Source organism: Dipodomys ordii, unplaced genomic scaffold (assembly GCF_000151885.1).
Source record: "Dipodomys ordii isolate 6190 unplaced genomic scaffold, Dord_2.0 Scaffold8, whole genome shotgun sequence".
NCBI classification, from domain to species: domain Eukaryota; kingdom Metazoa; phylum Chordata; class Mammalia; order Rodentia; family Heteromyidae; genus Dipodomys; species Dipodomys ordii.
The window spans coordinates 18,444,340-18,470,586 of record NW_012267224.1 but is presented as its reverse complement, the minus strand read 5'-3'; the positions used below and the strand labels follow the sequence as shown (position 1 = coordinate 18,470,586).

The 26,247-nt window shown below is 44.0% G+C and overlaps 1 protein-coding gene across 1 annotated transcript in view; it reads right to left on the bottom strand.

The window, feature by feature from the left end:
- Nucleotides 1-26,247, bottom strand: part of Wdr19 (WD repeat domain 19) — a 52,328-nt gene that overhangs the window by 4,126 nt on the left and 21,955 nt on the right. The window contains exons 17-30 of the mRNA XM_013008903.1: nucleotides 25,354-25,464; nucleotides 23,755-23,864; nucleotides 20,810-20,867; nucleotides 17,376-17,516; nucleotides 17,212-17,294; nucleotides 16,513-16,596; nucleotides 15,155-15,301; nucleotides 14,447-14,571; nucleotides 11,540-11,652; nucleotides 9,467-9,535; nucleotides 6,965-7,042; nucleotides 6,042-6,138; nucleotides 2,144-2,268; nucleotides 1,340-1,504 (exon numbers count right to left, since the gene is read on the bottom strand). Of these exons, the coding sequence (XP_012864357.1) occupies nucleotides 1,340-1,504; nucleotides 2,144-2,268; nucleotides 6,042-6,138; nucleotides 6,965-7,042; nucleotides 9,467-9,535; nucleotides 11,540-11,652; nucleotides 14,447-14,571; nucleotides 15,155-15,301; nucleotides 16,513-16,596; nucleotides 17,212-17,294; nucleotides 17,376-17,516; nucleotides 20,810-20,867; nucleotides 23,755-23,864; nucleotides 25,354-25,464 (1,506 nt within the window). The remainder of the gene's footprint in view (nucleotides 1-1,339; nucleotides 1,505-2,143; nucleotides 2,269-6,041; nucleotides 6,139-6,964; nucleotides 7,043-9,466; nucleotides 9,536-11,539; nucleotides 11,653-14,446; nucleotides 14,572-15,154; nucleotides 15,302-16,512; nucleotides 16,597-17,211; nucleotides 17,295-17,375; nucleotides 17,517-20,809; nucleotides 20,868-23,754; nucleotides 23,865-25,353; nucleotides 25,465-26,247) is intronic.

The following is a 26,247-nucleotide window of genomic DNA, read 5'->3' as shown; positions in this document are numbered from 1 at the left end:
GGAAGGGGAAACAAAGGAGGAGGCAACAATGCTTGATAAGAAATGTACTCATTATCTTGCCCATGTAATTGTAACCCCTCTGTACAGTATTTTCACAATTAAAAAAAAAAAAAGAAGGATGGGCTAGGCTGGGAAGGTGGCTCAGTGGTAGAGTGCTTGCCTCGCATGCAGGAGGCCCTGGGTTCCATTCCTCAGCACCACATACACAGAAAAAAGCTGGGGGCTGGGAAGGTGGCTCAGTGGTAAAGCGCTTGCCTTGCATGCATGAGGCCCTGGGTTCGATTCCTCAGCACCACATAATCAAAAAGAAAAAAGCCAGAAGTGGCGCTGTGGCTCAAGTGGTAGAGTGCTAGCTTTGAGCTGAAGAGCTGAGAGACAGTGCCCAGGCCCAGAGTACAGGCCCCACGAGCCAAAAAAAAAAAAAGCTACTAATTAAATTCTAACTTTTATTAGCGTAATAGTACAAAGAACATCTGGCCTATTATAGAAAAGGGTTGCTCATACCTGTCACATTAAATCTATTCACTTAAAAATTTTATGCCAGGTTCTACTAGCTCATATCTGTAATACTAGCTACTTAGGAGGCTGAGACTAGGAGGATCATGTTTTGAAGCCAGTCTGGACCGAAAAGTCAGCAAGACTTCATCTCTAAACATCAGAAGGCTGGACTTCAGGCAGGGCTCAAGTGGTAGAATGCTATGTGAGCAAGCAAGAAGCCAGCAAGTAGGGTCCTGAGTTCAAACCCCGGTTAACTGTCCAAAAAAACCACCAAAAACAAGCCAAACTCTTTTTGTGTGTGTGACAGATCTTTTAGAATAATGGTGAGAACAATGAGATCTTTCTTAGGGGAGGTGTCTGACTGTGGTTGAAAACAGAATCAGACTTAACAACTGACCACGTGGGCTGATGGTGGTTAAATGCAAGTACACTAATGTAACGAACTAGGCAGAAAAGTTCCCTTGCACATCAGCTCAGCACAGCTACCTTAGAAAGATCTGCCTGAGTGCTGGGCCTCTGGCCTGTACTTGGGAACCTTGGATTTGGGGAGAGCTCCCACCAGTTTCCCCAACTGACAAGGGACGCAGTGTGCCCCACATCTCCTCAGTGTGCTTTCTGTTGGATACCTGAGTGCTGGGAACGTGCAGATGGCAGAGAGCTCTGTGACCAGTACAGCCCTGGCTCTAGTTCGCACACACTGGGGACCACTGGTCTGTATTCTGTGGGAGACACAGGAAGGGCATCCAATAGCTTTTGCCTGGGCCTGGTTTTCTCTAGGAAACTATTTTCTGGAAAACATGCACAAGAGTCAGAGAGGCTGAGGTGGTCCTGGAGAGCAGGCCGCACTGTGTCGTAGGGTTGGTGTGGGCTGAGTTACCAGGTGGAGCTGGGAGCGTGGGGCCTGCACTGGCCCAGAGTACTCACGTGAAGGGAATTTGCTAATGTTGTTGGCCACGCGAATGAGCATGCGTGCCCCCTTCAGGTGATCTCCATTCTTCACGTGAATCTGAAGTGAAAACAAGTTATACTTACAGTCTTACATTAGCCCTGGTTTCTGCTTTATTCCCCCCGAACGCCTTGACTGGGGTCTAGAACAGGGCCGACCTGGGGCCCTGAGCCTGTGCTGGCTGAGCTCTCCGGGCTGTCTCCTCCACCAGCTGCTCCCTGGCACTCTGGCCCGAATCGCACACTGTTCTCTGCCCTAGAACACCTGGCATGAATTCAAATCCTGGCTCATCTCCTCCTGGCTGTTCCTGGGGGATCATCAGCAACTTTATCAAGTTGTGGTAAGATGCGAAAGCCATGCGAAAGGGGGAGTCACTCAGGAGGTCACATGAGCAGGGCCAGTCCGCTGTCTGCTGTCCTCCGCTCTGTGTGTTCAGCCGTTGGTAGCCGGCCTCTCTTTCCTTTAGGAAACCATTTCTGGTCTTTTCAGTCTGTCTTTCTCATTCTGTTTGCAACAGTAGCTATGCATTCCTTTTTCCTCTTTATACACAAAGGGCAGCACATTACAGTCAGCCTGTTATTGCTTTTAACCCTGAACAATAGACCTAGGACAGTGCTCTCCTCCATGAAGCAGTGGCCGGAGGAAATGCCACGGGGTGGGAAGTCCTGGCAGCCCGTGCCCCGCCCCTCGGGGCCTCACCTTCACAAGCACGTAGCTGTGCAGGATCATGAGGTTGGTGGCCATCTCAGAGGGGATTTTGATCTTCTGGGATTTCAGTTCTGCGTACATGCTGAAAAGAACGTCATGGGCATTCCGATAGTTTCCTTCAAGAGAGGTGGGAGATCACATTGCTGTCAAGGAGGATACTAGAGGGCTTTTTTGGCCCTTTATAAGTGAATTTATTCATTATGTGATCTGTGATAGCCATTTCTTCTACACAGTCACTCAGCAGTTTTGCCTGTTTTAATGGCTGATGCTTAAACTGGTCAGTTCCTAGCTGGGCACCGGTGGCTCATGCCTGTAATCCTAGCTACTCAGGAGGCTGAGATCTGAGGATCATGGTTCAATGCCAGCCCAGGAAGGAAAGTCCATGAGATTCTTTTTTTTTTTTTGTCCGTCGTGGGCTTGAACTCTGGGCCTGGGCGCTGTCCCTCAGCTCTTCTCAAGGCGAGCGCTCTACCACTTGAGCTACAGCGCCACTTCCGGTTTTCTGGTGGTTTATTGGAGATAGGAGTCTCACAGTCTCTCCTGCCCGGGCTGGCTTTGAACCGTAATCCTCAGATCTCAGCCTCCTGAGTAGCTAGGATTACAGACATGAGCCACCAGCGCCCGGCTTGTCCATGAGATTCTTATCTCCAATAAACCACCAGAAAACTGGAAGTGGCGCTGTGGCTCAAGTGGTAGAGGGCTAGTCTTGAGCTGAAGAGTTGAGGGACAGCACCCAGGCCCAGAGTTCAAGCCCCACAACCAACAAAAAAACCACGGGCTGGGAAGGTGGCTCAGTGGTAGAGTGCTTGCCTCCCATGCATGAGGCCTTGGGTTTGATTCCTCAGCACCATATACAACAAAAAAAGGGGCGGAAGTGGCAATATGGCTCAAGTGGTAGTGCTAGCTTTGACCTGAAGAGCTGAGGGACAGCGCCCAGGCCCAGAATTTAAGCCCCACAATGGATAAAAAAATGAAAAACAATACTGCGCCCTTCCCACCTCCCAAAAAAACCCCAAACTGGTCAGTTCCTCTGGGGAAAAGTTGTGTCTTTCTAGCTTTCATACTGTTTCTCAGGGGATTCCTCCTGCCCCCTCCCTCCCCCGATCCTTCCAGTTCTAACTCTTGCTCAGGCCCACTGCTGGTTTTCTGTTTTTTCCTGGCACTAGAGCTTGGACTCGGGCTGGGCACTGCCCCTGAGATTTTTTACTCAAGGCTTTCTTGTATGGTGGGTTTCAACTCCCAGTCTTTAGATTTCAGCCGTTAGAGGAGCTAAGATTGCAGGCGTGAGCACGGGCCTGGCAGCTCAGGCCTAGTGTTGATGCCCGTTATTCCCACCGCCCTGGGCTGGTCAGTTCCTCTGGAGCTGTGTTTGGATAGTAGTTGCCGCAAAACCTCAGGCCGCATCTCAAGCTCAAGGGCACACACCTTGTAGGAAGCCCTCTAAGGACACAGTGGTAGAGCAGCTGCAGAGGCTCTGGGTTCAATTCCCAGCACTGCAAAAACAAAAGCCCGTTCCCTTTCTGGCCCATCCATGCCTCCCCAGGCAGGGAGCATTTTCTTCATGGATGGCTGTCTGGGCCTTTGAACTCAGCTGGAGGTTTTGTGGATTTCTCTCTCCATTCCCCAGCACTCTCTGTCCCCTGCCTTCAGGATGTGGGGCTGAGGGGTGGGGGTGGGGGTGTTGATCCTGTCACCTTTAATGATATTATCACATTTCTCTCCCTAGTCTAGCACTTGTCACCGCAGAGAACAACTCTGAACCTGCTTTCAGTCTCTCCCATCTAATGGCGAGCTGGAGGGTAGAACTGGCCTTCTCTCTGACGGCTGAGCATCTAGCACTCATCTGACAGACCGTAGGTGTCAGAGCAACATGAGCGGAATCAAGTTATGACTTATTTCGCTATGTACTTTCTTTTTAAAATTCTTATTGTTATTATAAAGGTGATGTACAGGGGGGCTATAGTTACATAGTCAGATAAAGAGTACATTTCTTGCTGGGCATGGTGGCTCATGCCTGTAATCCTAGCTACTCAGGAGGCTGAGATCTGAGGATCACCGTTTGAAGCCAGCCCAGGCAGAAAAGTCCCTGTGAGACTCTTATCTCCAAGAAAATACTCAAAAAAGCCAGAAGTGGCGCTGTGGCTCAAGTGGTAAAGCACTAGCCTGAGCACAGAGAGGGACAGTGCCCAGCTCCTAAGTTCAAGCCCCAAGACTGGCAAAAAACAAAAAAAAAGTACACTTCTTCCCTCACTCTCTCCCAGTTTTTTCTCTCTCATCCCCATATACAAGTTGTATAGTTTGTTTTCAACATAGTGAATACCACTGTTGCATTTTAGTTACATATTTCCTTCCTTCCTTCCTTCCTTCCTTCCTTCCTTCCTTCCTTCCTTCCTTCCTTCCTTTCTTTCTTTTTCTTTCTTTTTTGGTGTCAGTAGTGGGGCTCAAACTCAGGGCCTGGATGCTGTCCCTGAGCTTTTTTGCTCAAGGCTAGCACTCTTACTACTTTGAGCCACAGCACCACTTCCGTTTTTTTGTGGTTAACTGGAAGTAAGAGTCTCATGGGGGTTGGGAATGTGGCTCTGTGGTAGGGTGCTTGCCTAGCATGCATGAAGCCCTGGGTTTGAATTCTCAGTACTAACATACACAGAAAAAGCCAGAAGTGGCACTGTGGCTCAAGTGGTAGAGTGCTACCTTAAGTGGTGAAGCACTAGCTTTGAGCACATAGAGGGTCAGGGACAGCGCCAAGGCCCTGAGTTCAAGCCATAGGACTGGCAGAAAAAAAAAGTATCATGGACTTTCCTGCCAGGACTGGCTTCGAACCTTGATCCTTAGATCCTTAGAACTGCCTCCTGAGTAGCTAGGATTACAGGCATGAGCCACTGGCGCCCAGTTACATAGTTCCTAAAACTGTGTTCCATATTTATGAACATCAAAAAGATCTGATTTGCAACAACTGGAAGATAAACTAATTCTCTGGCCTAATCTACAAGTATTTATGGAGCATATGAATGAACAGAACCACTTAGAGATTCTGTACGTGGCTCTATAAAGAGCCAGATCTGAGCTGGGTGTGGTGGCTCACACCTGTAATCCTTGCTACTTGGGGGGTAGAGACTGGAGGACTGCAGTGTGACGCCAGCCTGGGCAGAAAAGTGCCAACATTTCATCTCAGCCAGTGGCTGGGTGTGCTGGCATGCTCCTGTCAGCCAGCTACAGGGGGAGAAAAGGCTGGGCACTGCGCCATGAGTCTTCCTTCTCCTCCAGCAACAGCAGGAAGCACAAGTAGGAGGATCCACAGCTCAGGCTGGCCTGGACATAAAGTGAGAATCTTAACTTGAAAATAACCAAGGTATACAGGGGTTGGAGGCATGACTCAAGTGATAGAGCGCCTGTCTAGCAAGCAAGAGGCTTAGAGTTCAATCCAGGTACTGCCAGAAGAAACACAAATAAATAAAAGCACACTAAAGGCCAGATCCATAATAATACGACATAATGATCTTCTACTTAGCAACACGTCACAGATGGATAATGCTAATGCATGGACTGGAAAGAAGTGCTGTGTGTCTGTAGGAGGGGCTGAGGACTGGAAAGGTCAGAGGTCACTGACCCAGAGATCGAGACTGTGAGGTTCCGGAGAGGAGGCCTTCATCCAGTCATCCAGGTCCCTGAATTCTAGTAGTGGCCTTCTCCTTAGCCTTAGACTGGAAACTTGCTACGTTTTCCTGGCGAGGGTAGGAAAGAGGTAGAGCCTGATTCTACTATCTGGCTATTAAAATATATTAGGGACCCAGACCTGGAGATGTAGCTCAGAGAGCCAGTGCTGGCCTAGCCTGCGTGAGGCTGAGTTTAATTCCAATACCACAAAACCCAACAAAACCAAGGAACCTACCTGCAGACTGTTCTTCTCTGGCGATGATGATGGCAGTCCGGGCAGCTTCTCGGTATTGTTTTAGTGCCATGTACAGACGGAACAGGTACTTGGCATCCTGCCACGCAAGCCATTAGAGAAACTTCAATTTCTTCATCAGTCAAGGGGAGAAAAACCTGTACTTCGCCATTTCAGTTAGAATAGTGGTCGTCTGCCAGTAACTGAGGATTGATTAGGTGGCAGTTGGCTGAGTGTGAAGAGGCTAGTGCCATTAGAAGTGTAAGAAGGTAGGAAATGCTAACTCAGTTCGTGCTCAGGGCACCCGAGGAGGCCTGGCTAGCACCCTAACTTCGAAACAAAGCAGAAGGGCAGAGCTAGGATCCAGGGCACCCTTATCTGGGTTCAGGGTCTGTGCCTGACCTGTTTCTCGTTTGTTTGGAAATAAAATGTATTCTAATCCAGATGCTCGTGGTTCAAAGACAGCCTGGGCAAGAAAGTCTGTGAGACTCTGATCTCTAATTAACCACCAGAAAACTGGAGGTGGCCCTATGGCTCCAGGTGGTAGAGCACTGACTTTGAGCAAAAGAGCTCAGAGACAATGCTCAGGCCCTGAGTTCAAGCCCCACGACTGACAAAAACAAAAAACAAAAACACAACCCTTTTCCTAATGTGAAGTCATAGTTTCAATGATCATTTTCCCAGAATAAACCAAACTAATATTTAAGGAAGCCTGGGTGGTGAGGAGTGTTTGGTAGGGGTGAGGATCTGGCTCTTTCACAGGTGGATGCCAACTCTAATGAGTGAACACATGTAATGGCCTCTAAAATGCAGGGATGGTCTGCAGGACTGGTGGCCATTTTCAGAGGGATGAGTTCGCAGGTGAGAACAGGGCTGAATAAAGTAAAGCCACAAATCAGCAGCCTGCAAAGCAGAGCCTCCTGTACCTTAGGCATGCCGTCACTCTCGCCCATCAGATGGTCGATCAGCTGGTTGGTCAGCAGTTCATCCTTGGCCTGGCCAACCTGTTCCATAAGAGAAAAACCCCAGCGATTTCACTGTTATAAACTTATGCAAGAAGAGAAAAGAGAAGCTGCTGAGGAAAAGGGATGAACTGTACGTAAAAGTATCTCACAGAAGCTGGGTACCTATAATCCTAACTACTCAGGAAGCTGAGATCTGAGGATTGAAGTTCAAAGCCAGCCTAGGCAGGAAAGTTCCTAAGACTCATATCCAAAAAAAAGAAAAACCAAAAGTGGCACTGGGGCTCAAAAGTGGCAGTGTCAGCCTTGAGGGACAGTACCGAGGCCCTGAGTTCAAACCCCACGATTACCACCATCACCAACAATAAGGTATTTCATAGAGATAGGAAGATGAGGCTGGAAAGGTGGCTCAGTGGTAGAGCGCTTGCCTTGCATACATGAGGCTCTGGGTTTGATTCCTTAGCACCACATAAGCAAAAAGAAAAAAGCTGGAAGTGGCGCTGTGGCTCAAGTGGTAGAGTGCTAGCCTTGAGCTGAAGAGCTCAGGGACAGCGCCCAGACCCAGAGCTCAGGCCCCACGACCGGATCCCCCCCCAAAAAAGGAAGATGATTATATAATATACTACATAATATATATAGCACATATACATACATACTATATATACTATATATAATATATAACAAGAGGGGGGGTAAGGACATATAACTAAACAAAGAGAAGAAACTAAAGAAAACACACACACATATGTTTGGTCATTTCATCTATGACAAATATTCCATGGCACTTCAGTGGGGAGAAGATGACATTTTATTGCCCTTTTTGTTTTGTCAGTCACAGGGCTTAAACTCCAGCCCTGGATGCCTGAGCTCTTTTGCTGAAGGCTAGCACTCTACCACTTGGAGCCACAGCTCCACTTTTGGATTTTGGATTTTTGGTTTCCTAGTGGTTAATTGAAGGTAACAGTTTCATGGACTTTCCTGCTTGGGCTGGCTTTGAACTAGAATCATCCTCAGCCTTTTGAGTAGCTAGAATTATAGGCGTGAGCCACCAGCGCCCAGTGAAGATGACATTTTCATAAGTGGCACTAGGTCAACTAGGTTTTGACCTAGTGTCCAGAGCTATCCTTGAGCAGAAAGGCTCAAGGAGTTCAAGCCCCACAACTGACATAGCTAAAAAAAAAAAAAAGAGATTCTTGATCTCGATTGTATGCCATACACAAAAGGGGGCATAAACCTAAATAAAAAAGCCAAAACAATCAAATTTGTATAGAAAACACAGAGGAAATGTCTTCCCTATAAGATAGACAAAGCATTCTTAATTTGGACTAATAAGCACTAACAAATTAGACTTTTTTAAAATGTAAGAATTCTGTTCATCAAGACACTTTCAGACCTCAGAAGGCACGCAGCTCAAGAGGTTTCACAATCATCTATCTGACAAAAAGACTTCATTCCTTACTATGTGTGAAAATCATACAAATTGGTAAGAACGAGATGGTACAATTCTAAACTGGAAAAAAAGACTTTACATAGCACTTGACAGAAGAGGAAATTCAAGTGGCCAATAGACACGTGCAAAGCTGCTCAATATCAATAAAAGTGAATGGGATACTGTACTGTATTGCTATGCATCCACTAGAAGAGTTAACAGGTATTGGTAAAAATGTGCAGCAACCAAGATGTCTGGAAAGAATGCTCGGTAGTATCTACTATTTACTGCTAAAAATATGTATACCTATGACCTAATAATTTAAATTCTGTTTATATACCCAGTAAAGCTGAGTGCTTATTCCAGCAAAAGACGTGATATGTCCAAGCCAGAACTGACCCAAATGCCAATTAATAGAGTGCCGGGTAAATAAATCATTGTATAGTTTTATAGAATTCTCCCCAGCAATGAGTAAGAATGGACCACCGCCACATGCAACATGACGAGACCCATTCATTTCCAGACACAATGTTGACAGAAAGAAAGCAGACAGCAAAGGCCTGTATGCATGGTTCTGGTGCTTTGAGGTTCAGCGAAACCACACAATGAGGAGGAGTCAGGACTGTGGTTAGCTTGGCAGGGGAGCTGACTAGGGGAGACGGGACAAAGCGAGCTTGATAGGTCAGGGTTACACAAGTGCATGTATGAAGACATTAACTCAGTTGTGAGACTAGGCCCTGTGAATTGTGAACTGTACTAATTGCAAGTTACACCTAAATGAATAGTTGCAGGTGGTTTTTTTTTTTTATCATTTAGATATAGATACTTGGGGAAAGGAAGTGATGTCTGATTTGCTTTAAAATAATCCCAAATAAAGGAAGGTACGATGTGACAAAAGTAGGGCTGAGCAGATTCTAGAGGTCAGAAGTTCGTGAGACTGTTGCGTTGGTTGGTCTACTTTTGCATATACTCAGAAATTTCCTCAAAAACTTAAAAAAATATTGGTAGTCTTGAAAGTTGCGTTAGAGTTTACTTACAGTTTCAATTGCCATTTCTATTGCCACATTATCTTCTGAGTTTGAGCACTTCAGGAAGTGTTTAAGTGCCTACAGGAGAAATATATAACAATGAAAAAATTTTCAGTGTGTTCACACTGAGATAAACAAAGCTTTCACACAAATTAGAGTGCTTTTCACAAATTATAGTTTGCCAAAATATGTTCATCTTAACTGGAGGCTTGCACAATGTGGAGTCTTAACCACATATTTCAAAGGCTGGGCCTTGTTTTGAAAAAAAAAATGGAAGAGTCCAATTAACCTTCTGAAGTTTAGATCTGATTACTGAGGAAATGGAAATGTAAAAATGTGCCTTCATTCCGCAGGAAGCTTTTGAGACAGGGTTTTGCTATGTAGCCTAGGCTGGGCTCCTCAGTGCTGGGATTACAGGCCTGAGCCAACATATTTGGCAATAGGAAGATGATTTTCATTCATTCTTTCAACTATTCATTGACAAAAGATTATGCACGTGGGTCTGTCCCATAGCCTGCTAAGAATGTCAGGAGGGGTATGATATGTCTGAGTTAGGTACAGTCTAACTGGAGAGATCTGTGTTATGGGATGCTAATAACAAGTCACTTATTTTAAGCAATTCCTGAACATCCCACCTGTGGAGAAATTAAACAGTTTAACAGACAAATGAGTGTCGTAAACAGTTGGTTTTGCTTTGAGGCAGCAAAGATGGCTGTGGATTGGGGTGACACATAGCAAAACCCTACAGGATGGGAAGCTCTGTTAGACAGTGAAGGCAGTTGGCAGAAGACGGAGGACGAGGCCAGTGTAGGCCTCACTGTAAGAGTCTAGTGTAGGATGCTGCCAGACACAGCGGGCTGTGGCTGGGAAGCTCAGGCTAGCTGATTAAGTGGTGAGAGTCAGCCAAGACTCAACTTTTTTTCTAAGAAGAGAGAAACAACGCATTGGCAGCCTGTAGGTTGGGTCCATACATAAATATGTTTTTCTTTACCCAATGTGGTATTAATTATACCTGGGCCAATATTTAAAAAATGAGGAGACCCAGACTTTTGTTTGTCTTAAAACATCATGATCTTGGCCCAAGGCCCAGAACTGTGTATCGTGATAATTTTTCAGACTGAATAGGAGTTGTCCACTTTAAGCAAAGCCTGTACAACCTCCAGTCCCTTCCCCGCCACACAGGCAAGGCACAGCTACATCGTTTATACATGTCCCTGCCTTAAGCAACACAAGTTCTATTTGGGAAACAAAATGATGAATGATTTCAGGCAGAGAAACTAAACACAGGGGAAACAGGAAACTGCTGCATTAGTTAAAAGCAAGGTCACCTGGGATGGGCTGAGTGGATGTTTGGTAGAATGAAAGGGACAGAGATTTTAGGAAAGAAGATGACAGGGGGTGTAGCTCAGTAGAAGAGCATGTGCTAAGTATGCCAGAGTCCTGGTTTTGACTCCCAGTACTCCCAACAAAGATTTCAAATCTGGGGTGTGTGGGAGCATTCTAGAATCTAATAATACTTCCTCTGATTACTTCTGTGGACTCTCAGGTGTTTTGCTTTGTTTTTTCCTTTTCTTTTTGCTAGTTCTGGGGCTTGAACTCAGGGTCTGGGCACTGTTCTTGAGCTACTTTTTCTCAAAGATAGTACTCTTCCACTTGAGCCACAGCTCTACTTCCAGATATTTTGATAATGTACTGGAGATAAGAGTCTCACAGACTTTCTTGCCTAGACTAGCTTTGAACTGCAATCCTCAGATCTCAAACTCCTGAGTAGCTAAGATGTATTGGCATGAACCATCAGCGTCTGGCAAGGGTATTTTTTTTTTGTTGTTGTTGTTGTGGGGCTTGAACTCTGGGCTTGGGTGCTGTCCCTCAGCTCTTCAGCTCAAGGCGAGTACTCTACCACTTGAGCCACAGCGCCACTTGCAGTTTTTCTGATGGTTGATTGGAGATTAGAGTCTCACGGACTTTCCTGCCTGAGCTGGCTTTGAACCGAGATCCTCAGATCTCAACCTCCTGAGTATCTGGAATTACAGGCGTGAGCCACCGACTCCCAGCCTTTTTTTTTTTTAAGCAAATACTAACTCGTGAATATTGGCCACATAGCAGGAAGAATTTTCCAGCCTGGAGATGTTTTTTTTCCCCTTCGAAGTATAAGGCAATGCTTTGGTAGTCTTCATTAGTTGTGTCTTCAGAACCTACAAAAGAAGTTTGTTGAGTATCTAGGCAGAACTTATTTACCTTGGATTGCTAATCTAAAAAGATTTAAAAGGAGTAATGTATACATTTTAAGAGCAGACATCAATGCTACTATCCGTCTCTGATTTCATCACAAAACACCTTCATTACGATTACTCCAAGTAGTAACTCTGCTCCATCTTTTCACCCTCAGCAGCAGTCAGGACAGGAAATAAGATCTTTGGAGAATCTAGTTCTGGTGTGCTATTGCCTTCCAAGACTTTATCATTCTCTCTATCCAAATCTTTTTCTTGAAACAACAGGACTACTCTGAACTCCCACAATTAGTCAGCTTCAGAACGCAGTCCCAACACAACCAGAAGCCATTTCTCTTCCCCAGCAATATTCTAGTCTACTTCAATTTCTATTGGTTTTCTATTTTTTTCATTCTATTCTGCCCCATCTAGTCTAGTTTTCTATTGGTAGGATTTCACTTGTAGCCCAGGCTGGCCTTGACCTCATAACCTTCTTTCCTCAACCTTCTCTAGTAGCTGGAAATATGGGCATGTGCCATCACACCTGGCTCAATGCTTGGTGTGAACATTTGGTTTGGCAAATAGGGAAGAAGACATTCAAGTGGACATCAGATGCGAATTACCTTCTATTGTTGCTTTCTTTTAGTTTAGGCCTTTCGACTATACCAAACACAGAGGGAGCTGCTGGAGTTCCAATGCATTGTTTTCCTTTACTCCTGGTAGGATACTGAAGTGTGATAACAGCCCTATGCCTCTAGTCCAGGCAGACCTGGAGTTTCTAAGAGAAAGGTGGCCATAAAGCAAGGTAGAGAGAAGCAGATGTGTGTTTTGTGGATGGGGTTGTCTATATCTACGCATCTCTTACCTAGGATATGCTATATCCTTACCAGCCTGGAAACCATTACACACGAAATCATTGAAGTGCAATTGTAATTTGTAATGTTAAAGCAGACATATTATCTGTTATCTGATAATTCTAATTTTTTTTATGTGTGTGCTGAGGTCAAATGTGGGGCCTTGTGTATACTGGGCAAGAGCTGTACCATTGAGCTATATCCCCAGTGCTTGGTTTTGTGAGACAGAGTCTCATTATATAGTCCAGGCTGGCCTTGCATTGTCCTACCATCTCTGTCCAAGTGCTGGAATTATAAGCCTGCACCAGCATATCTAGCTTTAAAGTTGCTTTATCTGTATTGCTTTCTTTCTTTTTCTTTAGCTCCAATTTGTTGGGAAACAAATGTTCCAATGAAGACTGAAAACAATTTCTCATGGGTCCTATCAATTCTAATGGGCATTTTGTGAATTGTAGAAAGCAAAATAACCCAGGAGGACAACTTACAAGAGGTCCTATGGAGAACACAATACATCCAGACAGGAGTAGAATAGGGTCCCTGGGGGAAGAGGAGCGTGGGGAGTTACTGATCAATGGGCATATTTTAAGTATGGGAAGATGGAAAAGTTCTTGAGCTGGTCAGGGTGAGTGGTTGCACAACAGTGTGAATGTATTTAATGAAACAGAAATAAGCATCTTTTTTCTCCTCCATTTCTGGGGATTGAACCTAGAGCCTCACCTGTGCTAGGCAAGTCCTCTACCACTGAGCTAGACCAGCCCTAGAAATGAGCAATTATAAATGCAAGTTTTATGTATGCATGCTTTACTACAATAAAACAATAACATAATCTCCCTGTATAGCATTTACAATAAATTAAAATTAAAAAAATAAAACAACAAGAAATTAAGCAAAAACAATACAAATAATGTCCTGTATAGTCTATAAAACAAAATTTGAAAATTACTTCAATAGTTTCTAAGAATAATTGCAAACATGGAAAGATATTCTCAGAACATAAATTTTTTTGGACATGACAGATCTTTAAAAACCATATATTACTTCTTTAAACTAACCATAGTTTTTTGTTTTTGTTTTGGTCAATTATGGGGCTTGAACTCTGGGCCTGGGCACCATCCCTCAGCTCTTCAGCTCAAGGTAAGTGCTCTACCACTTGAGCCACAGTGCCACTTCTGGTTTTTTGAGTAGTTTATTGGAGATAAGAGTCTCATGGCCTTTCCTGCCCAAGCTGGCTTTGAGACCTGATCCTCAGATCTCAGCCTCCTGAGTAGTTAGGACTACAAGCGTGAGCCACCAATACCCTACAACCACATAGTATTTTTTTTGTGTGTGTGTGTCAGTCATGGGGCTTGAACTCAAGGCCTAGGTGCTGTCCCTGAGCTCTTTTACTCAAGATTAGGGCTCTATCACTTTGAACCACAGTTCCACTTCTGGTTTTCTGGTGGTTAATTGGTGAAAAGAATCTCAGAGATTTTCCTGCCTGGACTGGCTTTGGACTGTGATCCTCAGATCTCTTGAGTAGCTAGGATTACAGGCATGAGCTACCAGTACCTGGCCCTATATGGTCTTAATTTGTATCTCATTTTTTTTTAATTTGTGAAATATTTGTATTTTCTGAAAGCATCCTGCATTTCTTATAATTTGAGCAGAGTGATAACTGGATTTGGGAAATCTAGCCTCTCTTGGAGTTCATCCAAAAAACTTTAATTTTTGATAACAGTCCTTTTCTATGATAGTAGCTAATTTTTAAGTCCTATGGATTAGGCAGTCTACCAAGTAATATCTCTATGTGTGTCTCTATATGAATGGCACACAAGAGGGTTTTGTGAACACCAATCTGATCAGTAGGTGCTAAGAGTCCAAGTGTTCACATGAGATAAAAACCTTTAGAAGATGTTAAACACTATAGGGAAAACAATGCCACTTACCAATGATATCTGCATATATTTCCATTTTGTTGTGCTGCTGAGCCAGGGTGAAAGCTTCATTGTTACATTTGGACATGACCAGAAACTGGATAGCAGACCCATAGTCACCCAGCTGTAGGAAAAACCTAAGACAGAGTGCTTTTATTAGCTCCACTGTTATTTCAAATAATTTTGTGATTTATAAAACAAACTTTTTCAACCAGAAAAATGGTTTTGGAGTTACAAACTGTTGTATACATTTCAGCTGTAGGTGATACTGTTATACTTGACAAACAGGTTCTGATAAACTTGCTACAATCAGCCTAAATTAAAACAGCTGGATCCTATAAAAAAAATCAAAAGGAATAAATCTTCCTTCCTTTTTTTTTTTTTTTTAAGTCAGTCATGGAGCTTGAACTCTGGGCCTGGGCACTGTCCTTCAGCTCTTCGGCTCAAGGCCAGTGCTCTACCAATTGAGCCATAGCGCCGCTTCCAGTTTTCAGGTGGTTTATTGGAGATAGGAGTCTCACGGACTTTCCTGCCCGGGCTGGCTTTGAACAGCAATCCTCAGATCTCAGTCTCCTGAGTAGCTGGGATTACAGGTGTGAGCCACTGGCGCCAGGCTTAAATCTTCCTTTTGATTGATTATATATATGTGATGAGGAGAGGAAGTGGGGGATTGTTTTAAAGTTAGTGTTTGGCAGTTCAAAACTACAAGTGAGCTGTCACCTGGCCACCATCTTGGCTCCATCCAGAGACTGGGTCTCCCTGACGATGCTGACGGCCTTTTCGGGGTTATTGAGGTGGTCCAGGTAGATGCGGATCACACTGTTCCACTGCTTGGCACTCTCATACGCCACCACAGCTTCCTTGTACCTGAAAGAAACACTGCACTCCATCAGCTTCCTAGCCCGTCAACTTACAAGGAAAATGTCAATGGCATATGAGTAAGTTTTGTTTTTTTGAACTTCTCTTCAAAAAAAACAAACTCAAAACCCCGTAAAAAACAAAACAAAAAAATCCCAGGAGCTCTTCACCAAAATAAATTCTTGTGGGTTTTTAAAAAAATAAATGAATGCTAAAATATCAATATTGAATTTTATTTTCTCATCTGACGTCATGTCATTTCTATTTTCATTTTCTTTTTGAGCTAGGGTCTCACCAAGTGGCCCAGGCTTGACCTTGAGTGTATGGTTTTCCTTCCTCAACTTCCAAGTGTTGGGATTATGGGCATGGACCTCCACACCTAATTATTTTTTACCTTGATCAAAGTGAGGGAAATATTATAGCAATGTAGGATTAGTTTAGAAAACATAGGAAATCCAGAATTTATAAAATCTTTATGTCAACTCTAGATGGCACCCAGGACTCTTTTCAGTTTGGATAACTCTTCATTTCTTTCTATTTCAACATGACATTTAGTACACATCTATTTCCAAAGGCTGCTATTCCAAAGCTTGAGGATATTACTAACCTTTAAAATCTCTTACTAGATACTTTCCAATGATATTAGAAATTTACCCTTCTATCAATCACAGATAACAAGTGCATTCTGACAGTCTGGTTATTAGTTTAAAGGAATCTTTTCAGATATGATAGCATGCTCTGATTATTATTTGTGAAGTAGATGCTTTTTTCAAGTTTACAGAAGTAATACAGTTTCTTAGCTGTGTTTCCTCCTCTGGGCTGTGCCTTCTTGTCTTTAGCTTCTTTTCCTATTACGGGTATTAACTCTTCATGATTTCTGGCTTAAATATTGCTGTCATCTGCATGAAGTTCACAATTCTTTTCTTTCCTCTCTATCTTCAGGTTAATCTCCTTAACAAAATGATGACCACTTAACTCCATCCATGTCATATAATACCAGAATTTTGATTTTAATCTTTAGTCTGAAATTAAAGGGGGCACTAGTCTCTATTGAAATGCACAAAGGAAGAACTGAGGGCTGTGTGGTGCAGCAGGCCGGCGGAAGGCGGGGGAGGGGAGACGCGTTTCTGTCAGGTGTCGTTTGGCCATTCTTACAGGCTTGTAAGTATCAATGACTTACATTATTTTACATTTGTATAAACAGGAGCAACGGTACACACCTTCCATCTGCTTCTTTAGCTTTGGCATACTGCAAGTGGATCTTTGGAGAGGAAACGTGAGGCAGGAGCTCACCAACTTTTGCCCTGGAAAGAGATTCAGGGAGGATGGCGTCAGCACCTCGGTTCCGCTCAGGGGCTGCCACAACCGCAGGCTGAAACCACTGTTAGTTCTTTAGTGGTACTGGAGTTTGAACTCAGGGCTTTGCATTTGTTTGGCAAGAGCTCTACCACTTTTGAGCCATCCCTCCAGCCCTCTTTTGCCCAGGTTTTTTGCTTTTTTTTGTTTTTTCCACGTGAGACCTATCACTTTTTTTCTATGCTGGCCCCACATTGGGATCCTATCTCTACCTTCCAAATAGTGGGATTACAGGTGTGAGCTACCACATCTGACCAACCCTCCCTCTCCCCCGCAAATGCTAGTTTTTAGGATTCAAAAAACAGTTATCATGCTATTTCAAAAATCTTGGCTCCCTGATGCCCTCCAAACCCAAGGTGGGAAGATGAAGGTTAGGTCATTAGTTCTTTGTAACAACAGGGGTTTTGTTTTTCATAGTAATTTATATGAGTTTATTTAAGCAGTAAAAAGAAAGAAGGAAAACAGGTGCTGGTGGGGGAAGAGAACCGACAGATAGGAAGAGGGGCAAAGAGATAAATGGAGCCCCCTCAACACACTGCTTTCTACACGACCTGCTCCCTTACCAGTTCTTACAGCGGATGTAAACAGATGCAGCCTTGTCATAGTACAGGCCTTTCTCGTAGAGTTGGGCTGCTTCTGAAAATTGCTAAAAATAGAACAGGCTGATTACAATCCTAAAGCTGCTGTGCATGAGACCACGTGGATACTTATGCAGAGAAAAGGATACCTTCATGTTTTCCAGTATGGCTCCACAGTCTCTTTTGAGGACTCTGCTGGGGTGCTTGAGGGCTTGGTTGGCCCCTCTGCGGATGTCCCCCATTCGTATGGCCATCTGGGCCACCCCCGCCAGGCACACGTCATCATGTTCCTGCAAGGACAGGGCAAACACCGACAAACTGAGACGCCCTTCACACTACCCAGCTGTGACGGTTTACCAGACGCCCTTCACACCACCCAGCTGTGACGGTTTACCAGACGCCCTTCACACCACCCAGCTGTGGCGGTTTACTTGAATTTATCCTTCTGGGGAAGTTTCACAATTTTGAAATAAGCATCTTTTTTGGTGTGTGTGACACTACTGGGGACTGAACTCAAGAACTCATGCTCACTCAGCTGGGTTAACTTGCTGAGTGAATGCTCTACTACTTGAGCCGTGCTTCTAGCCCTGCTTTCTGCTGGTCATTGTGGAGATGGGAGGAGTCTCAGGGATTCTTTGGCATGGCTTTGAACCATGGTCTTCCAGATCTCAGCCTGCTGAGTGGTCAGTATTATAGACATGAGCCACCAGTGCCTGGCTTGCATCTTTTTTTTTTTTTTTTTTCTGTCGGTTGTGGGGCTTGAACTCTGGCCTTGGGCACTGTCCATGAGCTCTTCAGCTCAAGGCTAGCACTCTACCATTTGAGCCACAGCACTACTTCCAGTTTTTTGAGTGGTTTATTGGAAATGATAGCCTTACAGACTTTCCTGCCTGGGCTGGCTTTGAACCGTGACCCTCAGATCTAGCTTCCTAAGTAGTTAGGATTACAGGTGTGAGCCACTGGAGCCCAGCAGATCTTTTACTTTTTAAAGTAAAATTTCACTACCGTTTGGAGACTATCTTGTATGTCTTCTTGTTATAGTTTTATATAAAAAGTAATATATTGGGGCTGGGAAGGTGGCTCAGTGGTAGAGCGTTTGCCTTGCATGCATGAGGCCCTGGGTTTGATTCCTCAGCACCACATAAGCATAAAGAAAAAAGCCGGAAGTGGCACTGTGGCTCAAGTGGTAGAGCGCTAGCCTTGAGCTGAAGAGCTGAGGGACAGCGCCCAGGCCCAGAGTTCAGGCCCCACGACCGGACCCCCTTCCCCCCCCCAAAAAAAAAGTAATATACTGACCCTTATAGACAAGTGCTCTAATGAAGTTAAAAGGGGAAATCATGTATCAAATTGAAGATTTCTTTGCTAGGCATGATTAAATGTACATGTGTTACTTAGAATTTGTTTCATTTATTAAAGATAATGAAGACAACTAAAGAACTTTTCTAATAACTAATCTCATCTAGTAAGATGTGGTGTCTGTATTTTACCTAGAACAACCTATCTGATGGAACTTTCTGTGATGAAAATGTTTTCTGTCTCCTCTGTTCGACATGGTAGGTAACAGTCGTAAGTGGTTACTGGATGCTTCAAATACAGCTAGTCAGGGGCTGGGAAGGTGGCTCAGTGGTAGAGTGCTTGCCTCGCATGCATGAAGCCCAGGGTTTGATTCTTTAGCACTACAATAAGCAGAAAAAGCTGCAAGTAGTGCTGTGGCTCAAGTGGTAGAGCGCTAGCCTTGAGCTGAAGAGCTGAGGGACAGCGCCCAGGCTTAGAGTTCAGACCCCACAACCGGACCCCCCAAAAAATTATATATATATACACACACACACACATATATATATATGCCAGGGGGAAAGAGGATCTGGATTTTCCACACCAACTTTAATCACAACCTTGAAGTTCTTGAGCTAACTTTGAAATGAGAGAATACACAGAGGGTGTGGTTTCCATATTCACCGTCACAGATTTCATGAGAATGGTGACATAGGACAATGAACTTTCATAGAATTTACTTTCAAAGTGCCTATTGAGAAAGGAGAAAGGGACATCCGCACACAGAATTCATAATGGGCCAGTGACAAATACATATATATTAAGGGGCTTTACAAAATCAGCAATCATCCCTTCTCTTCATTAGGTGAAGACCAATGTCTGCGCTGCAAGAAGTATTTGCTGATTAATGGCTTTCCAAGTTAACACTATGAAACCATTTTCAGTGTGTGTGTGTGTGTGTGTGTTCTGGTAATAGGGCTTGAACTCATGGCCTTGTACTCTTCTTTAGCTTTTTTACTCAAGGCTAGTGCTCTACCACTTGAGCCGCAACTCCACTTCTGGCTTTTTGTTGGTTAACTTGAGATCGAAGTCTCAGGGACTTTTCTGCTACTCTGGCTTTGAACTTCAATTCTTAGATCTCAGCTTCCTGAACAGCTAGAATTATAGGTGTGAGCCACCGGTGCCTGGCCAACTATTTTCATCCTTTAGAGTATTAATGGAAGGCACATTGTTTGGATGTACCTTTTTTTCTTTTTTGACCAGTCTTGGGGCTTAAACTCAGAGTGAGTGCTACCCCTGAGCCTCTTTGCGTGCAAGGCTAGTGTTCTATCACTTGAGCCACAGCACCACTTCTGGCTTTTTCTGAGTATTTTATTGGAAATAAGACTTTCCTGCCCTGGCTGGCTTCTAACCATGATCCTCAGATCTCAGCCTCCTGAGTAGCTAGGATTATAGGAGTGAACTACCAGCTCCTGGCTTGAGGTTTTTGGTGTTTTTTGGTTGGTCATGGGGCTTGAACTCTGGGCCTGGGCTCTGTCCCTGCACTCTTCAGTTCAAGGAGAGCACTCTACCACTTAAGCCATACCACCACTTCTGGTTTTCTAGTGGTTTATTGGAGATAAGAGTCTCAGGGTTTTTCTGCCTGGGCTGGCTTTGAACTGTGACCCTCAGATCTCAACCTCCTGAGCAGCTAGGATTACAGGCGTGAGTCACTGGTGCCCGGCTTCAAGTTTTTTTTTTTTTTTAACTCTACTCTCTTACTGAGTTATATTAGCCTGAGTTTGGGAAGAGATACAAATTCTGTCCCTAGTTTTAATTTATATTTAGGATACAATGGAAAACATTGTTTTCAGATGGATAAAGATATTGTCATCATTGTTTCAAGAATTTTAAGTGTTTTAAATTACCTATTGTTGCAAAGTTGTTAATTGACTGAAAACTTAGGTTTACCAACCAGATGTATTGAATAAATACAAGGCAAATAAGGCCAGATTTTGTTGTTGTTATTGACTGTGGGGCTTGAACTCAGAGCCTGGGCACTGTACCTGAGCACAAGACTAGTGCTCTACCACTTTGAGCCACAGTGCCAGTTCCAGTTTTCTGGAAGATAAGAGTCTCACAGACTTTCCTTCCCTGGCTGGCTTCTAACCATGATCCTCAGACCTCAGCCTCCTGAGTAGCTAGGATTACAGATATGAACCACTGGCACCCAAAAAGACCAGAATTTTTTGTGAAGTTGAAAATAAACCCATGAAAACTATGTATATCTTTTTTTTTTAAACTATGTATATCTTATCTTCATTTACTTTACCTTATTATCACCCGTGATGCCCTTTTCATAATGAGCCAAAGCATTTACATAATCACCCCTGAAAGAAAAATCATAGTGAGCTTTAATTCATACTTAAATATTTTATTTACATATACAAAACTTAAAATGTAACCTCTGTTACTGCGTTGCTACAGCTCATAAAAGAAGTGATATGCAACATACAAGCATTCTTTCCAAGTGTAACCCATCATTATTTTGCTACATTAAAAATAGCTGACTGCTGCTGGACGTGGTGGTGCATGCCTGTAATCCCCACATTTGGGAGACTGAGTCAGGATAGTGATCGGAGGCTCTCTGGGGCTACACATTTAACTCAAGGCTAGGGCTGGGCTGTAAAGTGAGGCCCTGCCTCAAAAAAATCAACTTATTATGCTACAGGGTAAGATACTTACTATGTGATATGCTAGGCATTTGGGGGTCAAATGACAGTAAATTTTATGGGCCACTTTTGGTTAATGGTTAAGGAAATTATCCTAAAAATAAATTTCTTCTAGATGCTAAGTAATTTTAAGCATGTGTACTGAGACAATCTGGGTTGTTATCGGTTTACTGCGGGCAGACATTGAGGCACAGTACTGAGGGTCCTATAAAGGAACCATACATGACATAACACTGTCAGCTTTCTATCGCTGCGACAAAATACCTGAGAAAAATCAATTTACAGGATCAAACACTTAGCTGGATGCCAGTAGGTAATGTCTGTAGTTTTAGCTACTCAGCAGGCTGAGATCTGAGGATGGAGGTTCAAAGCCAGCCCCAAGGGACCCTTACCTTCAATTAATTAACTTACCCCCCCAAAAAAAACAAACAAAAACTTGAAGCTGACTGCCGGTGGCTCACACCTGGAATCCTAGCTACTCAGGAGACTGAGATCTGAAGATCATGGTTTGAAGCCAGCCTGGGCAGAAAAGTCCCTGTGAGGGGCTGGGAAGGTAGCTCAGTGGTAGATGCTTGCTTTGCATGCAGGAGGCCCTGAGTTCAATTCCTCAGCATCATATAAGCAGAAAAAGCCAGAAGTGGGACTGTGGCTCAAGTGGTAGAGCACTAGCCTTGACTGAAGAGCTGAGGGACAGCGCCCAGGCCCAGAGTTCAGGCCCCACAATCGACCAAAAAAAAAAAAAGTTCCTGTGAGATTCTCACCTCCAATTAACCACTCAAAAACTGGAAGTGGTACTGTGGCTCAAGTGGTAGAGCGCCAGCCTTGAGCAAAGCAGCTCAGGGACAGCGCCCAGGCCCCGAGTTCAAGCCTGTCAATTTGGGCCTGTGGCAAAACAGAACATCATGGCAGGCAGCCCCTTGTGGAGCAAAGCTGCAGAGAGGGGACGGGGAGGAGCCAGGATCCACAGCCCTTTCAGGCCCTCCCATCAGTGACCTAACTCCTCCCACTAGGCTCCACCTCCTTTAGCCCCACCCCCTCTCAGCAGTGCCACTGTTGGTCTTCTCCATGTGGTCTTTATGGTATGTTTAAGATCCAGAACCTGGCAATGATTAGAGTTCCTGTATCCCTGACTGAAACTACTGTCGAATTACATATTTAGAAGACACATTCATGTCCATTTATTTTCATGATTTAAGTCGTGATTTGCTTATGACCTTTTGTTTCTGAGATCTGTCTTCCTCTGAGAAACCATCTCCTCCACTCTAATTAACCAGCTCTGAAGATGGCAGTTTTCAGGTCTCCCTCAGCTCCACTCCATCCGTGTAGGTGAGTTTCTCACTCAGGTTTTCCTTTTTGGAAGTGATGTGCTTCTGCAGGTTGAGAACTTCTCTTTCAGTCAGCATTTTCCAAAGTGGAAATTTCTAATGTGGGGCCCAGGCTGCTCAGCCAGGAGACATTACACTGGGAAGTGGGAACTCTCATTTTATCTCTATATTACTTTCAGCTCACTGACTTTAATATGACTTCATTTTGGACTCTATGTGGCTTTAGTTCATTGGTATAGTTTCAGACTGGAGCGCTAACCCACTTTGAGACTTAGCAGACCACTGCTGCCAACCCAGTCAAAGCCACGAGCTTCTAATGAAAGCAGTGGTGGTACTGAGAGGCCTCGGGGGCTTCTGATCGCCACTGTTAGCACCAGGGAAGCTCATCCTGAGTAGGTTGTTGGGTCAGGGCAGAGGAGCTGCACACAGACCGCAGGGACACCTTTAGGCATACAGCCAGGCAGGAAGTGTGACCCCTTTTCAAAAGTAACCAGCACCAGAAAGAGCTGAAGGTGTGCTCAAGAGGCAGATCTTGGATTTACCAACCCCAGAACTATGAGAAATAAAATTCTGCTCTTTGTAAATACCTCTGCCTCAGGTGGGTGTTCTGTTACAGTAGCCTCGATGGACTGAGAGACAGACCAAACTTACTCAACAAGTCCTCCAAGTGTTAGGTTCTGACAGGATGTCACCCTCATGAGACACTGACTCATGTAGCTGCTGTGCTACATGAGATTCTCCACAATATTTAGACTCTGAAAGTGGGGACCCAAACTTGGATGTTGATGCTGCAGACAGAAGTGGGCAAATGTATAGAGGAAACATGTTTTGTCGGTCGTGGGGCTTAAACTTGAGCAGGCTTTCCTGGGTGCTGTCCCTGAGCCTCTTTGTGCGCAAGACTAGAGTTCTCCCACTTCAGTCACAGCGCCATTTTTGGCTTTTTCATAGTTTATTGGAGATACGAGTCTTACAGACTTTCCTGCCTAGGCTGGCTTCAAAACATGATCCTCAGATCTTAGCCTCCTGAGTAGCTAGGATTATTGCCTTGAGCCAACAGTGCCTGGCGTGGATGAAACATTTTCAGATATACAATTAGTAAGGATTCTATTCTCTGAAAGGCTTTTTATTAAGTCAAGGGATGGCCTCATAGTCCATGGCAGTTTATAACTGAAGATGCGCAGCATACACTACAGTTAAAATGTATGGAGATGAGGACTTACGTGAATTCCAGCTGAATGGCGTATTCTTTGGATATGAATGGTATTTGGTCTGGGGCCAGGCGTTTGGCCAGTTGCAGGGCACTGTCCCAATGCTGTAAGTCCCTTCTCATCTGTTAAGAAGGGAAAAACCTTTATTTCAAAAGAGCTCACTACTCTGAAAAGTCACCATTTTCTGCCAGGCTTCATAAAAGTAGTTACAAAGACTCTTTGTTTAAGTAATCAACCTTGCTATATAGAAAGATAATATACCACCATAGCATGCCTCAATGAATGTGAGCGAGTCCTACGCTGGGAGAAAGTTGTAGCTTCTACATTAAGTGATTTGTGGCTCTTCCCCAAACTCCACGTTACCTAACACAATCTTATTCTTTAGTACACAATTTTTCTCAGTAGGCAGAAATTAATTTAAATGAATGTAATCAGTTAAAATTTAAGTTTCATCTTAGTGAGGCATTAATAAAGTTGGGAACCACTTTATTACAGAAACTGATGTAGGGCTGGGAAGGTGGCTCAGCGGTAGAGCCTTGCATGCATGAGGCCCTGGGTTCGATTCCTCAGCACCACATAAGCAAAAAGAAAAAAGCCGGAAGTGGCGCTGTGTCTCAAGTGGTAGAGCGTTAGCCTTGAGCTGAAGAGCTGAGGGACAGCACCCAGGCCCAGAGTTCAGGTCCCACACCGGACCCCCCCCCAAAAAAAAAAAAAGAAACTGATGTATTTCCTTAGATGACTTAAAGCTATAGTAAAACACATATAACCAAAAACATCTATCAAAAAAAATTTTTTTTTTTTGGGTCCGGTTGTGGGGCCTGAACTCTGGGCCTGGGCGCTGTCCCTCAGCTCTTCAGCTCAAGGCTAGCACTCTACCACTTGAGCCACAGCACCACTTCCGGCTTTTTTCTTATGTGGTGCTGGGGAATCGAACCCAGGGTCTCGAGCATGCAAGGCAAGTGCTCTACCACTGAGCCACCTTCCCAGCCCCAATATCTATCAAATTTAAAGTGCCTTTCTTCCTGGTTCCAAATATAAACCATTACATTCTCTTATGTTTTAAAAAGTTCATTCCTCATCTATTTGCACTATAAAGAATTAATAATTGCTGCATGTTGAATTGAAACATTGTATAACTCTTTAAAGATAATATGAAAATACATAAGACTTTAAAAAAAGAATAAGGGCTGGGATGTAGCTCAGTGGCAAAGCGCTTGCCTAGCAAGTGCAACATCCTGGGTTCGATCCCCAGTACCAAAAAAAGAAAAGAAAAAGATAAAAAAAGAATAAGAGCTAACATTTTCCAAGTGTTATTCTTTGCCAGGTACTAGGCTAGAATATTCACTTATTTTACTTTTCACAACTAGCCTTTTGTGATGAACTTTTCTTATACCCATTTTAGTGGTCCACAGTCTGAGGCAGAGAGGCTACTTTTCTCCCAAGGAGGCATGGCTAGTCCCTCTTAACTATGAGTACAAAAGAGAATGTCGTACAGTAAGTAGAAGATAAATGAACCTGTTTTCCCTTCTAGAAAATAGAGAAAACAAAGGTATTATCTCATAAGGTGGTCGGGGGGTTGAATATGTCAAGTGACTGGGAAAGTGCCCGTACCTCCAGGGCAGCTATGGGACAGCTGGATGCCAGGTACAGGTCCTGAGCCAGGTTGAAGTCATTGGTGAACATGGCGAGATGTCCTGCCAGTAGACTGTAGTCCTCTATTCCCTACAAATAAAAAAAAAGAAAGAAAGAAACAGATGAGAGAAGTACAAGTGTTGAATTTTTGAATTTTCTTTATTTTCTGGGGCTTGAGCTCAGGGCCCGGGTACTATCCTTGACATTTATTTATGTATTTATTTTGGCTCAAGGTTAGCACTCTACCATTTGAGCCACAGCTCTACTTCTGATGTTTTTGGTAGTTAATTGAAGATCAGAGTCTCATAGACTTTCCTGTCTGGGGTGGTACTGAACTGTGAACCTCCTGAGTAGCTAGGATTATAGGCATGAGCCACGTGCATCTGGCTGAATTTTATTTTCTCAGAAGACTTTGCTCAGTTGGAAGTAATAACACTCTACCTATTCACCTGTTAGGCCAAAATGTAAAACTAAATAGACTGCATACACACCCCCCCACACACCCACCCACCCCCCGCCACATGTATATTTATTTATTTATTTATTTTGTGCCAGTTCTGGGGCTTGAGTTCAGGGTCTAGGTATTGTCTCTTAGCTTAAAGCTCAAGGCTAGGACTCTACCACTGAAGCCACAGTTGCATTTCTAGCTTTTTAATAACTGAGTGCAGGTCAAAGTCTCAAGGACTTTTCTGCCTGAACTGGCGTCAAATTTTGATCTTCAGATCTCAGGCTCTTGAGAAGCTAGGATTATAGGTGTGAGTCACCAGCTCAGTTCCACATTGAAGTCTTTCCCCCCCATTATTTAGAGAATATTTTATTAGTTTCTGTAATCAAACCCATGTAGATCCACAAGGCTCTACCGCTAGAGCCACA